The sequence below is a fragment of the Squalius cephalus genome (genome assembly GCF_949319135.1).
Source record: "Squalius cephalus genome assembly, chromosome: 16".
Taxonomy (NCBI): Eukaryota; Metazoa; Chordata; class Actinopteri; order Cypriniformes; family Leuciscidae; genus Squalius; species Squalius cephalus.
In genome coordinates this window covers 22,505,446-22,521,076 of record NC_137137.1, presented here as the reverse complement: position 1 = coordinate 22,521,076, position 15,631 = coordinate 22,505,446, and the positions used below count along the sequence as shown (strand labels likewise).

General features: G+C 37.0%; 1 protein-coding gene across 1 annotated transcript in view; it reads left to right on the top strand.

Annotated features, from left to right (window-relative positions):
- The first annotated feature begins 1,939 nt into the window (after positions 1-1,939).
- Positions 1,940-15,631, top strand: part of LOC307173573 (transmembrane protein 132D) — a 41,492-nt gene continuing 27,800 nt past the window's right edge. Inside the window, exons 1-2 of the mRNA XM_079896780.1 lie at positions 1,940-2,453; positions 11,169-12,081. Of these exons, the coding sequence (XP_079752906.1) occupies positions 2,381-2,453; positions 11,169-12,081 (986 nt within the window). The 5' untranslated portion in view covers positions 1,940-2,380. The remainder of the gene's footprint in view (positions 2,454-11,168; positions 12,082-15,631) is intronic.

The following is a 15,631-nucleotide window of genomic DNA, read 5'->3' as shown; positions in this document are numbered from 1 at the left end:
CACATTCTGTGCATTTTGGGCACTTTTGTTTGAAATCATTTTTTTTTTTTTTTCCATCAAAAGTGGGCTTTCACTTTCATTGAGCGTGAGCAGCGCAGACAAAATAGACTCGGCGGCGAAACCCGCGCTTCACTGCTGCTCACGCGCTGCTCCTGCTCCCGCGTGAATGCACTCATTGATTAACATGCACGCCGAAAAAAATATGCGTGAAACGGCCGTAATTCACGAGGTTTCCGACATGTGCGTTCCGTGTTTTTTTACTATGAGGAATTATTACATCAAAATGTAGATCTGTGTGCAGGTAGACTACTTTATCTGAATGAAATACATACACTTTCTCGCATTTGCGCGCGTGCCAGCGATTAACCCTCCGCGTGCCAGTGTTGGCACGCGTGCCTTAGGTTGCCTACCCCTGCTGTAGAAGTTCGTAACCGTTCTAGTCTCTCAGTTTTTAAATCTCGTCTTAAAACGTATCTGTTAGGCAGGCTTTTATGTGATTTAATGTTTGTTGCTGTACTGGTTTGATTGTTTTAATGTCTTTTTTTTATGAATTTTGTAAGGTGTCCTTGAGTGCCATGAAAGGCGCCCTTAAATAAAATGTATTATTATTATTATAATGCTTTTAACTTTTATGTTAATCTGTTTTGAGAAGTGTTTATTTTGGATAATCAAAAGACTGATGTTTTGACACTAACCTGTGATTACTTACCAGTGTTGAATTCTGTTCATCGCCAGAAGGTCTGTGAGAATACCAACCGGTGAATAGGCCTACTTATCTGTCCTGAGTTCTGTTCATCGCTGAAAAGACTGAGCTTACATTTAACTGTGAACTTACTATTCTGTATTTTACATGTGATATTTTTGTCCCTGCTTATCTCAGGCATTGCCTGTTTAATGGTGTTTTTTTGAATAAACTCCTGCAACTGGCATCTCCTCCCTCATCTCAGAGTAACATTACATTAAAGTGATAGTTGTGAAAATAAAAATAATTTCTTCACTTTGTGACAATCCAAACCTGTCTGAATGACCCAAAAGCAGATCTGCATAAGGCAACAAGCCCAATCACTGTTCACTTTTATTGCATGAATCTCAAGCAGAAAGAAAATCTGTGTAAATCATTTATGTATCCATTCTTTCCGTAAACGGTCTTATTCAATGCAACAATTTACATAAATATAAATGTGTTTCATTAATCAGACCTTGTGAAAGTGAATAGATTTTCTATTGTGCTCCAAAAATGTCTAAGAAGTAGTCCACATAACTCATGTGTTATATTGCTGTAGTAAGAGTCTTCTGAAGCCAATAGCTTTTTAAGACTACAATTCAAGTTCTTCACACATCTATTATATTGCTTTTGAAGTTTTATCTGAATTTCGAAGTTTTATCGCTTGCATTTACATTCACTTTTGATGAGTGTACAAGACCCAAAGCTCATTTAGATCTCAACCCTTATTTCTAAAACTCACCACATTATATCACCTTGTCTAACATTATCAATGAATATCTCATAAACTATCCAAAAAAAAAAAAAAAAAAAAAAAAAAAAAAAAAAAAGATATACAGAAGTTATAGGTAAAGAGGACAAAATTATAAAAAACGCAAGTCCAAGATAACACTGAACAAAATGTAGTCTCAAACATGACCACGGGATGTCACTGTCATTCCACAACCAAAGCACAGGCTGACTTAATGACAGATTTGGTGATTTAACAGAAACTTTTGGCGGTTTTTACGTTTACGATTTCACACTGTTACACTACAAATGTTATCATGCAGTGTGATATATATATATAACACAAGCATATTTAATCCCTTTGTGGTCGTATACACACTGCGTTGAGCAGTTAATCGCATGACTCTCAATGCCTGTCTGTGTTTAATTCACTGGTAGCAGTAAATCCCGTCGCTCGTGCTCTGGACTGATGAGGATCTAAAGCTCGCGATGGGTGACGCGCGGACAGATGATTGTGGTGTCTCGCGCTGTCAGGACACTTTCTACACGGACGAGACCACAATAGGACGAGTTAGGCTTTCAAACAAGAGAAAACTGAAATATTTCCTTTCATTCATTGGATTATAATGGAAAGCTGTGCATTCATTTAGAGAATATCAACAAAATGGGATCCAAACTAATACATCTAACTAAAGATTCCCAGTCAAGTTTCGGCTCACGTGCCGCTGTTCCAGTTGGAATTAATTATTCAGAAGTGTGCAGCTCTTCATAGTGAATCTGTGGAGCGCGTGCACAGGTGAAGATTCCACAGGTAAAACAGCATCATGATGCCGACGGACCAAATGCGCTCCTCGGTCTCTCTTGTTTAGGGTTCATAAATGTCAGAAACGTTAATGGGACATATCATAGATAACCCCTGTGGCCAAAATGAGCGTCTATTCTCACCTATGGCGGATTCTGCAGATATTATTGCCAACGATAATCACGGCTGTCACTCAAGGTATGTTGATTTCTTAAAGTCTAAAAGTTGGAAAAGGCGAATCATAATGCTTGGGTCATTGTAAATAGTATTGTAGTGTATTTAGGACCAGTGTAAGGGGTTTGTAACCTGAAAATGAATTCAGAAGCATTCAGAATATCTTTAGCCTAATGCGTGACTCGAGATGCAGGCTCGTTTTAGACAGGTCATTCTGTTAACAGCCAGAATATTGAACAGGAATTTTACAGTAGTCTATACTTTAAGGTTGACTGTGTCCCATTCCATTCCAATTATTATTATTATTTTTTTATTTTTTTTTCAGTTTTAGAGACACAAATCCCATAGGTTATTTTTATCTTTATCTTTTTTTATCAAATTAAATGTCTTAGGGAACACTTCAAACCCTTCTTACAGTACATTATACAGATTAAAACAGGACAGTATAGCTACAGTCTGTAAAATTAAAATCGCACAGTGTCATGATTTTGACATAATTGGTTGAAATTATATTAAATTAATTGAAATTAAAACTATTAACCATGCATTGTTCTTCAATTTATGGAAAGTACGCATCATACACCTTATTTTTTTGAGAGGGGTCACTCGTGGTTCTCTTGATGCCGATGGAAAGATAACTCAACTAAAAGAAAGGAAAGGCTGTACAGTACAGTACAGAATAAATACAGGATAAGATGTTACTCATATATTCTAAAATGTTCCATGCATTGGGGAGAAAAAAAACACATTTTAAGTGGCATTATGGTGGTACTAGAGGCTGAAAAAAATTCTTATTAAAGCAAATGATCCGCAGAAAGTGACTCAGTTGGTGCAACTGGCCAAATCTAGACATGAGAATGTGTGATTTCTTCCATGGCATTGACACGTGCCATCTTATGAATGGGCACGATCCTTCTGACAAACATGAATCTATATTTATCTGTATCTGTATACTTATCTGCAGAAGCTACTTTACATTCAAGACCTTAAACGTTCTGGATAAAAGTATGATAAAAATTAAATCCCTATGAAACTGATTTTTCAAAGAAGTTTTAAGGGAATTATTGGATACAGGACCATTCCCAATCATCCATCAAAGGTTTTTGCTCACTTCTCACTCTTTAGTTTCTCATTTCTCACATCTGTGTCAGTCCTTTCTGTACTTTTTTTTTTTTTTTTTTTTGCAGTGAGTGCTTGTTTCTCAAGGCATGGTCTGGATAGGATTAGTGCTCATCCTGTCCCAGAAACAGTTTCTACAGCTTCTCTCATTCACAGTCGCTGAGACATCTGGGCTGTGTGTGTGCTGTCTCTTTAATGTTTTTTAAGACATTTTAAGATCACTTCTGTGTTGTTACACACAAGAAAGTTATACAATATCACACAAGCAATTGCGCTATTGTTGTACTGCTTAAATATACATGATATATGTATGCTTTTATACAACAACTCTAACAAAGTTAATATTGAGTAACTTTTCAGACAAAATTTGCCCAGTTAGTTTATATATTTTATGTCTCTACCAACAAAACTAGTTCCAAAAAAAGCAAAAGAATCAAGCCCTTTTGGAAATGCACTTGGCTAATCAACATTTTGATGTTAGAGTACCGTTTGTTCAACTCAGTATCATGGTGCAGTGCAACAGCTTCACTCTCTGAAATTCATGCCGAATTTTATTGGTTTGTTTTAAAAGTTCAAGAAATTAAACCATACAGGATGAATACTGATGATGGAAAAGAGAGAAAGGAGGAAAAAGATATCAAAAGGCTTGCTTGCATTCAGTAGACCCAGTATGATGACTTGCTAAATGTTCATAGTTGCATAATCGTTAGTCAATCACTTACTTTTTTAGGATGTAACAGGTTAGACTGATATCAGATGACTCTATGTGCCATAGTTATCTGCAGGCATATGTTTTACATTCATTTCAATATTGTCTGTTGATATACTGTAAAATGTTAACCGTCTGTGTAAGACTTCATTAGTCCCCATCAGTTTTCCACGTCAAGCCTTTAGCAGTAGGATGCCCTTAAATCTCCTTCTTAGAGTTTAATGTGGTGACATTTGGCATTAAGGATGTATTACAAAGGTTGGTGCTGACTTAATAGGTAGCATGCAAGCTTGCTTGTTGACAATATGATAATGTAGTATAATCATGTAAGTATCTGCTTTAAACTAACAGCTGTCATAACATTATATTTATGTCATCAGTACCAAAGTCATCCAGCATAAAGGCTCCAATTGGTCAGTGTAAATGTACTCTGCTCTGCCATCTGTCCTTGTACATCCTGGAGCGTAAATGGTGCTACAGTATAACTGCTGCATTGCATTATTTGTAATTAATTGCATTTGTTTAATTTCCCTGCTTTACCTGAACAAAATGTTTGATGAACACACACAGATAATCAAAACATTACAGAACTCTAAACTGTTTGGAAAATGTCAATATGAATTCAGGCCTGTTCACACCAAGGATGATAACTTTAACAATTACAATATGGATATAGTTCTAAAAATCTTTCTAAATATAAAAGAATAGCAGAGTCCTCCCCGCAACTATAAAGACAACAACTTTAGACATAAAGTGATGATTGGGAGTTTTAAAGGGATTGTTCACCCAAAAAATGGAAATTATGTCATCATTTAATCACCCTCAAGTTGTTCTGCTGAACACATAAGAAGATATTTTGAAGAATATTGGTAACCAAACAGTTGATGGACCCTATTGACGTCCATGGTATTTTTTTTTCTCCAGACTATGGAAGTCAATGGGGTCCATCAACTGTTTGGTTACCAATATTCTTCTTTTGTGTTCAGCAGAAGACTTTGAGGGTGATTAAATGATGACAGAATTTACATTTTTGGGTGAACTATCCCTAAGGTGTCATAGCAAGAAAGAGTGTCATCTTCAGTTTTATTTAAAGAAGTTTGAGGTATTTGGAAGAAGAGAAGCAACTGTTGATGTGTCTCAAAGGGACATCTGTGCTGTCAGCTACTGTTTGTAGTCCTTTGAGACTGTATTCTCACAGCATGGTGGTGAAACCCACTGCTTTTTTCAATGTTTCCTTAACTACTCAAGAGTTTCTTGTTTAAAAAATGTTTTCACAATTGTGACCCTGGGTCACAAATCTAGTCACGTCGCACAGGTATATTTGTGGCAAAACTGTAGCCAACAATACATTGTACGGGTCAAAATTATCGATTTTTTTTTTTTTTTATGCCAAAAATCATTAGAATATTAAGTAAAGATCATGTTCACCATCACCATGAAGATATTTTTTACATTTCCTACCATAAATATATAAAACATTTATTTTTGTGAGTGAATGCAGCACAATCGCAAAGGCGATTTTCTCAATGTTTCGATTTTTTTGCACCCTCAGATTACAGATTTTCAAATAGTTGTATCTCGGCCAAATATTGTCCTATCCTAACAAACCATACATCAATGGACATTTTATTTATTCAGCTTTCAGATGATGTATACATCTCTTGACCCTTGTGACTGGTTTGTGTGGTCCAGAGTCATAATTTAGGTTGGTCCAAACGTCTATGAAACCTACAGTAAACCTTTAGTACAGTAAAACTAAATGCAATAAAATCCAACTAGCCATATTATCTTGCATTATTAATTGTTTAATTATTGGCTTAATAAATATAATACAATAATAATATATTTCAAGGACATTTTTTGTTGCAATTTTGGTATTGTGTTGCGTCACCAATTGATTTCAAATGTACGCTCTGGGTCTGGAAGCAAAACCAGTTGAGAAGCCCTGATCTAGAACATCATTCACTCCACTGTTGCTGTTAAAGCCATTTTGCTGAGCACATGCAGTCAGCAGAATGCTTTCTTAGGGTGGACTGAACAGATAATGCATGGACGAATAGAATCTGAGTGATTTTACTATATATTTTGCAAGAATATTTATGGAGGGTGAAATTAAAATAGTATTATTTATTTCTGCTCTCAAACCTGGTATCGTTGTTTCAGTTACACTACAATAATGTCCTATTAGTTAACGTTTTGACAATGTCTAATAATATGTTACAGCACATCAAATCTTTGTTAACTTTAGTTAATGAAAATACAACTGTACATTTTTAGACTAGTTTATTAGGGCAGTCGTTGCCTAATGGTTAGACAGTCGAAGGTTGCGGGTTTGATTCTCAATACTGACAGTAAATGACTGAGGTGCCCTTGGGCAAGGCAACTAACCTCCAATCACTCCCCGGGTGCCACAGCAAAAATGGCTGCCCACTGATCCGGGTGTGTGTGTGTCCACGGTTTGCTGTGTGTGTCTCACTACTGTGTGTGCACTCACTTGGATGGGTTAAATGCAGAGGAAAAATTCATTGGGTTACCTTCACATGTCACTTTCACTTTATGTTAGCCCGGGTCCTTTAAATAATTTCTAAAGTACTCCTATATGCTATTTTGGTTCAGAGGTCTCCTATAATAAGTTTACATGCATCGAAGGTTAAATATCGCTTTCATTTTCTTATACATTGTGCATCACCTCATTTCTCAAGGAGTCTGTGTTCATTCGTTCAGTCTCTTTAAATAACCCCTTTCCAAAAGCCTACTCCACTCTGATTGGTCAGACTGTCCAGTCTGTTGTGATTGGTCTACCGCTTACAGCGCATATCAGAAAGGAAACGCCTATTACCAGATCTGAATTTCAGCTCTGGAGGCTTCCTCGGCACTTGAATACACAGTGATATGAATGATGGTGCCGGTTTTTCTTGTCCTCATCCTTTTGAATTGCATGTAAAGTGGATTTGCAGTGTTGAAAAGCATCTTCTCGACATGTCGACAACACAAACCAAACTCTTCCAGGCCTCAGCTACAACTACAGTGTTTGAGGGATGGTCAAAGTAGATGTAATTCGCGGGCATCCAAGGAAGAGCATAGGCTGGCATTATGCAAATTTGTTACATTGTTATGTTGGCATGTAATGACTCATTAAATCGGTTCAGAATCCATTCTTTCTTTTAGAAGACGACAAACAATAGCTTTATTTGTCATGCATTTTGATCTTTAAAACATTGCAGGTCTTTTAGATTCACAAACTTGGATACAACTTTGGTTTTTCATTGAAATTAATACTAACTAAGAATAATACATGCTTTTGAGTAATTTTTCATTGTTAGATCATATAAACTGATGCATTTTACTAAACAAATGATACCTTATTATGATGTGTTACCAGTGTTTCTCATGGCAATGGCAACCTTTTTACTTGACAAAGTCATGCATGTAATTGCTAAAATGCTATTTATGACTTTATAATCATACCTAGTTTATTTTACACATTAATGTACTGAGCATTTATCTCAGTGTTTAGCACGCATCATTAACACTGTTTTCCCCATAGTATGGCTAGCAGGCTTATTAGAGCATCATACCTAGGGATTTAGAGCTGAATCCAGCCAGATGTTATCTATGTCATCTGCTGAAATGGAGAGTAAATAGAATGGATGTTGACCTGTTGACCGGCACAACTGATAATGGTAATGCATCCAGTCCTGCTGATGGCTAGCAGAGAGACCTCTATGTGAACTCAAAGCCAAATGCTCAAAACTACAGAATCTCAATTTAAAACGTCTGAAACTAACAACTCACCAATTCTCAAATACATAATAAACACTATACAAATATACAGATTATCTGATCAGATATTTTGACATAAAAGAAGCATTTAAACTTTAAACACTAAAGAAATTTTGTGCTCAAAAATGTAACCTTAGTCTTAGACGTTTTTAAGTAGTAGTAGCATAAACAAGTGTGAAGTTCCTTATAAAGAGATTAGGAGAAAGTGTACTGTTTAAAAGTGGGGGAAAAAGTAGATAAAGCAATAAAGGAAAGGTAAAGGAATGTGTGCGTTTTCAGAGTCTCGATTCCAGAAATAGTATTTTGAGGGATATTCTTTTTTTGAAGAAGAAGAAGTTGTTGATGGTCTGAAATGTGATCTGATTGTCAGCCAAAGGCATAGTTTACATGTGAAAATTCTGTCATCATTTACTCACCCTCATTTCATTTCAAACCTTTCTCTTTTTTTTTTTTTTTCTCGAGGTTCAATGAAGTTCAGTGTTGTTTTGGACCCCATTAACTTTCTTTCTGTGCACAAAAATGTTCTATGAAAAAAAAAAGAAAGTGCTCATATACTTTTTCCTGCACTGTGAATGTTTTGTTTGTCTGTGTTTGGTCATACACAATTTCACAATCTGTGTAGAAATCCAGTCCAAAATAAGTCCAAAGGGTTCAGTTACTTTTTCCCTAACAACTGTGCAAAACACAGAAAAAAACTATAATTTAAATGACAATGTCAGCCAGGCAGAATGTTATCCAGTTCAGATTAATCTTTCTTCTTTGCATGTTCTGTGACTGCTTCAGCTGTAAATGTGAGTGTAGGGGTTGTCATGTGCCATGAGTTCAGTTTGAGATTAGTTTGAGTCAACTGGCCTTTCACTGCATGACCCTACCACTCAATCTGCTTTTTAAAAAAATTATTTCCAGGAATTTTGAACTCATCCTTTTGAGCTCATCCATGTTATTGGAGTTGATTTTTTTTTTTTACTGGCATATTATTCACAATGTTGGATCTCAGACTTCTCTGAGTTTACCAATCCGCAGGAGTTTTTCATGGATCTACTAGAATATTAAATTGATATTGCGCCTATAAGATGAAAGTGGGTGAAGCTTGGGTGGATTAAAATAGGCTGCATTGGGTGCAATATTGCAGATTTACATTTGGTATTTGGTTTCCATCTTAGTAAAATGTAATATTCATATTTCCATATTAAGACCAGGGCATAAATTCAGCTCTTTATTTTATACTTGACAAACATAATAGTACATGCCTCTTATGCCCAAGCCCATAAGTTAAGTTTGTTAATGAATCAGAAATATTAAAGACAGTATTTCCTTTGAAAATCATCATTCATACAGTACATTTTATTTTAGTTTATTTTAACCATATCTCTATTGAAATTCTTTATTTTATTTGAGCTCTTCTATGTTTGCAGCCTAATCTTGCAGTAGAAATGTCAATCCACCAATAGTTTTCTTTTGCACATATGATAAGGTGTTTTTAATGACAGCACTTTATGATTTACTGAGGCAAGCTAACATTAAGTGGCCTCAAAAATGTATGAATGAGCCTTTGCCATATGGCAAAGTATCAAACTAAGTGGCTTTTTTTTTTTTTTTAAATGTTGCGCTAGCACACTTATGTAAAACAATAAAAATATGTTTGCTTGGTTGCAAATTACAACAGAAAGGATGAATTACTGAGAAACTTATTTGAAAAAAACATATTTGGACATTTTCTATTGGTCAAACACAGTATTGTTTATCTCAGGACAAACTTCTCACACTCTATAAAGTTTCGTTAGGATACATTAAAAATAATTTTGAGGAAATTATCTATGATTTACTGAATGAACTCTGTTGCATGAATACCATTACAAAGACTGTTGACCCACAATATAGTCAGGACAACAGTCTCATATTTACACAGATTTCTATATATTGTTTTGGATAATGGAATGTCATCTATAACTTGAGAACTGTTGAACAAATTGCTGAATCCTTAGTTAAAAGACTGCTAAATTAGATCCAAAACAGTGTAGGCAGAGTGGCAGTGCTGCATGCTGGGAGATTTAAATTGGGAGATTCAGAATATTTTCATGCCAGAAATTTTGCTATGATGCACACATGCATTTCTTAGTGTGATTTAAGTGTCATAAAAAGGCCAGTATATGTGATATAATGGTACAAAGTGATAAACTTGAAAGGAGTGTAAATTCAATACGAAAAAACATTGGCATCTCGGGCTGATGCAGAGACTTACATCATATTGTATTCATGGCGGCATCCAATCCAATAACTTTTTTAACCTGTCTTTTATTTCCATCGCTTAACCGTGGCAGTGATACACATCACCAAATAGTCACTAGGCTTGTCATTATAACCAATTGTTAGAAATTGAACAAAACCTCACATTTCATAATTATAAATTACTGTTAGTATATCCAACCGTACCCAGATAAATACAGTACACTCACGTTAATATACTGTATGTACTGTACTGTGTAGCAAACCTAAACTGCTTGAATGTTATATAGTCGAAAAATATAACACATCTTACTTTACCTTTTAGTATACTCATGTAAAGCAGCATACTGTATATACTATACAGCAAATCTCAGCTGCTGTATAGAGAGAGAGAGCAAATCTCAACTCCTTGATTCTTTTTGTTGCAAAATGTAATTATATTATCCCCCAGCTCTTTATATAAAGTTGGATATGTAAATATTCCAGCTTTGACCTGCATACATACAAAACCTACATAATCGGCCAGCTTTAATCTGCTTAATGCAACTGTAAGGTATGAAGATATTAAAACATTAACGTCATTACTTTCTGTAAAGCTGCTTTGTGCAATGTGTATTGTGAAAAGCGCTATACAAATAAAATTAAAAACCTGACTTGACTAACCAAGACAAACCTTGCTTAGCTTCCGAGATCAGAAGTTTCGGTTGTATTGTCGTAAGCAACATCCAAAACAATTAAACCCCCAAAAAATTATCAAATTAAAAAATCAAATATACTGAGATACATTTCGGTGGTGCACACACAGGACTATGTAGACACACTGAATGGCATGAAGACAACATTACACATCTCTCTTAAACTAATTTCTTTCCTTATTCAATTGTCTCTTTGTTCTACTGCAGAGCTGGACAGTCAGGAGATCTCCGATGCCACCAAATCCTCCACCCCATATCCGTTGTTCCTTCCCGTAACTTATCAGGTATGGGATGCTGAATACTTCCTACTAAAAGAAGCAGGACAGGACATCATGCGCAATTCCAGCATGCAGAGCCACACGCAGCCATTTGTCATGCTCCGAGCGGGACGTCTCCCAGTTATCAATGCCAGCTTTGGCCCAATCTCAACCAAACAGGAGATCCCCCTGGACTTAGTACAGTCAGTGCAGTTATTCCGGCCCTCACCACCAGTTTTCACCCTCAATTGGAGAGTCCAGTCCTTCGTCCTGACTCGGTGGGTCTATTCGTCTTCTCCCAAAGTGCGAGTCCTGTTCTACGTGGCTGGGAGAGACTGGGACAGAGGAGAGAAGGAGAAAGGAACAAAAGATGAGCTGCCGTGCGTGACTGTGTATGCCTTCTGGCAGACTCAGGAGGTCCGTGGTTCCTGTGTCATCCGAAATGAGCGTGGAACCTGTATGGCAGAGGTTGACCCTCCTGCAAGCTGGTTCAGCCCGGTTGAGGGCAGCTCCAGTCGGGAAAGACAAGGGCCAACCCAGGGGAACCCAGTGGAGCTGTATTACCAGGCCCGTCCCAGTGCTTACGGCCTGTGCACAGCCAGCGGGGAGGAGGGCAAGAGGTGGGATTTGGGTGGTGGAAATGCTGGGCAGCCTCAGGCTGAGTACGTGCCTGTGACCCCCATGCAGAGAATCGGGAGTGTTCGGCTCCTGCAGGTCAAACAAGGGGCCATGCCAGTGTCCGTGCTCAGACTGAGAGAGTCTGTGGTCATCCAGACCTCCTCTAAACCCCTTAAGAAGACTGATATCGCTTCCTTTTATGTCTACGTGAGGAGCTCAGCCAACCTGGACACTTTCTCTCTCAGGTAAGACCTGGAAAAAGACATTTATGCATTTCGTAACTTTTCCTGGAAATCAAAATCACAACCTTGCCATTGCTGATGCCATGCTCTTTAAAGTGTGATGAAAGCCCCCCTGTTTTAACCTGGCCGTTCACACGTCAGAGCTCAAAAAGTCTCAAGAAATGGGCGTTGTAAACTGTGGAAAAGTGGGAGTGTAGAGGGTGAGAAGGGGGGACAAGAACCAATAAAACACAGACCTGCAACACATTCATTATACAGACACATGAATATTAAAATATGACCACGAAGGGAGAAAAAACAAAAAACGGATTTTGAGGGCAGCTTGATGCAATTAAAAAATATAACCCTATATAACACACTCACAAGAACTAGGGAGAAATGCACATATATTTCATTTGAAGCACACATGAGCACATACACAGTGCGGGCTCATGTTTAGAGAACTAGAGTATATAAAATATGTCCATAAAAACTTGAAACGCGTTTGCTCCGGTCCGTATATGAACTATATTATCCGTGTTGCTATATTAACATGCGCTGTCTGCATGTTGTTTGAATTCTCCACTGTAATGCAATCTCATGCATAATACAACGCTGTGATTAGCTTGAACGAACTCTTTCTCATGAATAAATGCAGAGAATAGCTCGATGGCCAGCTGACGTAGATTCCTGCCTGCAGCCAGTCACACACTCCGAAGCCACGCTTCTACCTCACATTCCGTGACGTTGCTTCGACTTTGCTTTTCAACCTTGAAGAACGAAGTTGCTCAGAAAAATGCAAAAATAATCAATTTTCACTCATTAATGAAATGAATGAATGCTTTTAGTCTTTTCAGATGTGCAGCCTGTACATATCTGTTCACATCTAAAAAAAAAATTAAAAAAAAAAGTGTTTTGGGGTTTTATGACCCTTTAAGCTACTAAACCGAAATGCCTTACCACAGTCCTAATGCATTATGAAAAATATACTAATAAATTGGGAACAAGATTTTTAATGGATTATGCCTTTTTCCTGAAAAATCCAGTAATTTTAGCATCCTTTCTGGAAGCAGTGCAGATTATCAGTGCTAAGTGGAGAAATATACTCAATGATATTCTGAGCTGTTATTCTGACTGCAGAACCCTGGGGTCAAAAAGTCTGGGAACATAGTCTGAGAAGCTCATTGTGCAGATTTGAGGATCTAGCTATATGGCTGACCCCAGACATGCACGTTTAATCTCTCAGATTATATGCAAAGGCATGCTGTGCCACAAACACATGATTTTTGCTTCTCTCGCTCTCTGAATGCTGTTCTTTACAAAGCATGTCTACATATAGAGCTTCTGCTTGGTTAGACAAGGTGAGCATCATTTACTGTAGGAGTCAGAAAGAATTTAGCCAGAACCTTTATTCAAGGTGCAATGACTAGCATAAAATTAATATTCAGAGTATTTAGAATAAATATTTATACTGTTTAAAGTATTTTTATTATATTTTCAACAAATATTTTTGATTTAATGACGCTAAAGCCATACTAGCCATGTCTCGCTGTGCCTATGTTAACTTTTTCTTACATTTTCTTTGGGTGTGAAAGTAAAATTATTTAGAAGAAGGTTAATTTTGTAATAACATGTTTGTTTGTTTTTTTCGCCATGATTGCACCATTTGACAACCTGAACTATCCTTGCCAACTAATAAAAAAATGTAGAATAATCTGATATTTTTTAGAAACGAATTGATCTCATTACCTTGATCGCTCTCAAATATTAGTATCTTAAAACTATAGTATAATAGTATTTTCAAGACTTTTAATGACCTTTTAAAAAACTATTATTATTAAAATTAAAACTAAAATTATTATCTAAGCAGTGTTGTGACACTTTGATATTCTGACTTTATGCTCTTATTTTAAAGTTTAATTTTAATTCAGAAATTCAAAAATGATCATCATAGAATAGTACACAAAAATGAATGTCCCTCATCACTGATGCCTAAACATTAATTCCTTCTCTTCAAAGACATACATTTGAGACCTGGAAGAGCTTGTGATCCAGTGGATTTCAGCACTGGGGAAATTTGGTAAATCTCAGAAAATTAAATTAAGAAGCTTAGGAAGACTGAGGAGATTTGAGATGCCAGTTTATAGACTTTCAGTTGTGTGTCCAACTGTCCATCATGATGGAGAAAACACCTATTTCCTGTGCCTTCTGAAAGCCTGGTCTACCTGTAAAGGTGCTCTACTTCTGTGATTTATGATCACATATGTGCACTTTTGTCATGTGTGTACCATTTTATATTTACATGCCAGGTTTTTTTTAGAATAGATGGGCCTGTTGTCCTTGCCCTTCCCCTTCCCCCTTCATTCTTAACATCCATCTCTGTTGTCTCACGCTTCCCTGGTGAAGTTTGTTCCTCTCTGAAGCACATTTCTTGATCTACCCCTGCATGTGAGCTTTTTCTGCTGATATCCCATCTCTCGCTTTCTCTAAGCCCTGTTGCTCTTGCCACTTAATCACTGTCGCCTTAAATCTCAGTCTGTCCACGGCCAGCTCTCTTCCACACAGCTCACATCAGTCACTGCAAACCCAGTGACGTCGACAACTGTCCCTAGAGTCTCCTCTCCTCTCCTCTCCTCTCCTCTCCTCTCCTCTCCTCTCCTCTCCTCTCCTCTCCTCTCCTCTCCTCTCCTCTCCTCTCCTCTCCTCTCCTCTCCTCTCCTCTCCTCTCCTCTCCTCTCCTCTCCTCTCCTCTGTAGCCAAATCCCAAAACGTTTAAAATGCACACAAACATGCTTACACTTCTGTTTGACATCCATGAATCAATCTGAAAATGGTTGCTTTACAGTTTTTCTGAATTGCTAAAACTCATTTCTTGAAACCATCACAACCTTAAACACAAAACAACATTTTCAAACCATATTCAGAGAGTCATCTCTGACTCTTCTGGCAAAATCAAACAATTGCCTCAAAACCATTTTATCTGTGCTCATAATCAAACAATGCTTACAGATCATACACACAGCGAGTCAATTTTATAAACACTACATATCATTTGTTAGACACTTTATCAAAATTGGAGAATTCAGAATCCAGAGCATTCAGTTACAGATAAAAAGTATAGTGTAACAAAGTAAACATATTTTGCAATTACGTTAAAAAAAGTATAGTAATGACAACTTACAGTAGTAAGGTGAATAAATACTGTATGCACTGCAAGTATAGTATTGTACTAAATATTGTATAGTATTGAATGTCTGTATTCAGAACTTGAATCCTGTGAAAATACAGTGACCCAACTGCAAAAGCCAAAAAGGTCACTGTAAAAAAACTCTAAATGAAAAGCATGTAAGAGTACATTCAGAAGAGTTGTGCAACTGCAAAATCAAGGTCAGTGAGAGAGACTGATTCTGCTTCAGGATCATGTCTTCATGTTGGGTTCGGCCTGAGGAATTTGTCCACATCTCAGACAATATCATCTCTGCAGTCAAAGGTTAAAAAAAAACTAAAGCGAGATCCAGCCTTGACAACATTCTCCACACCTTGCTCTTTCCTGTCCTCATCCTCTTCCTCCTTG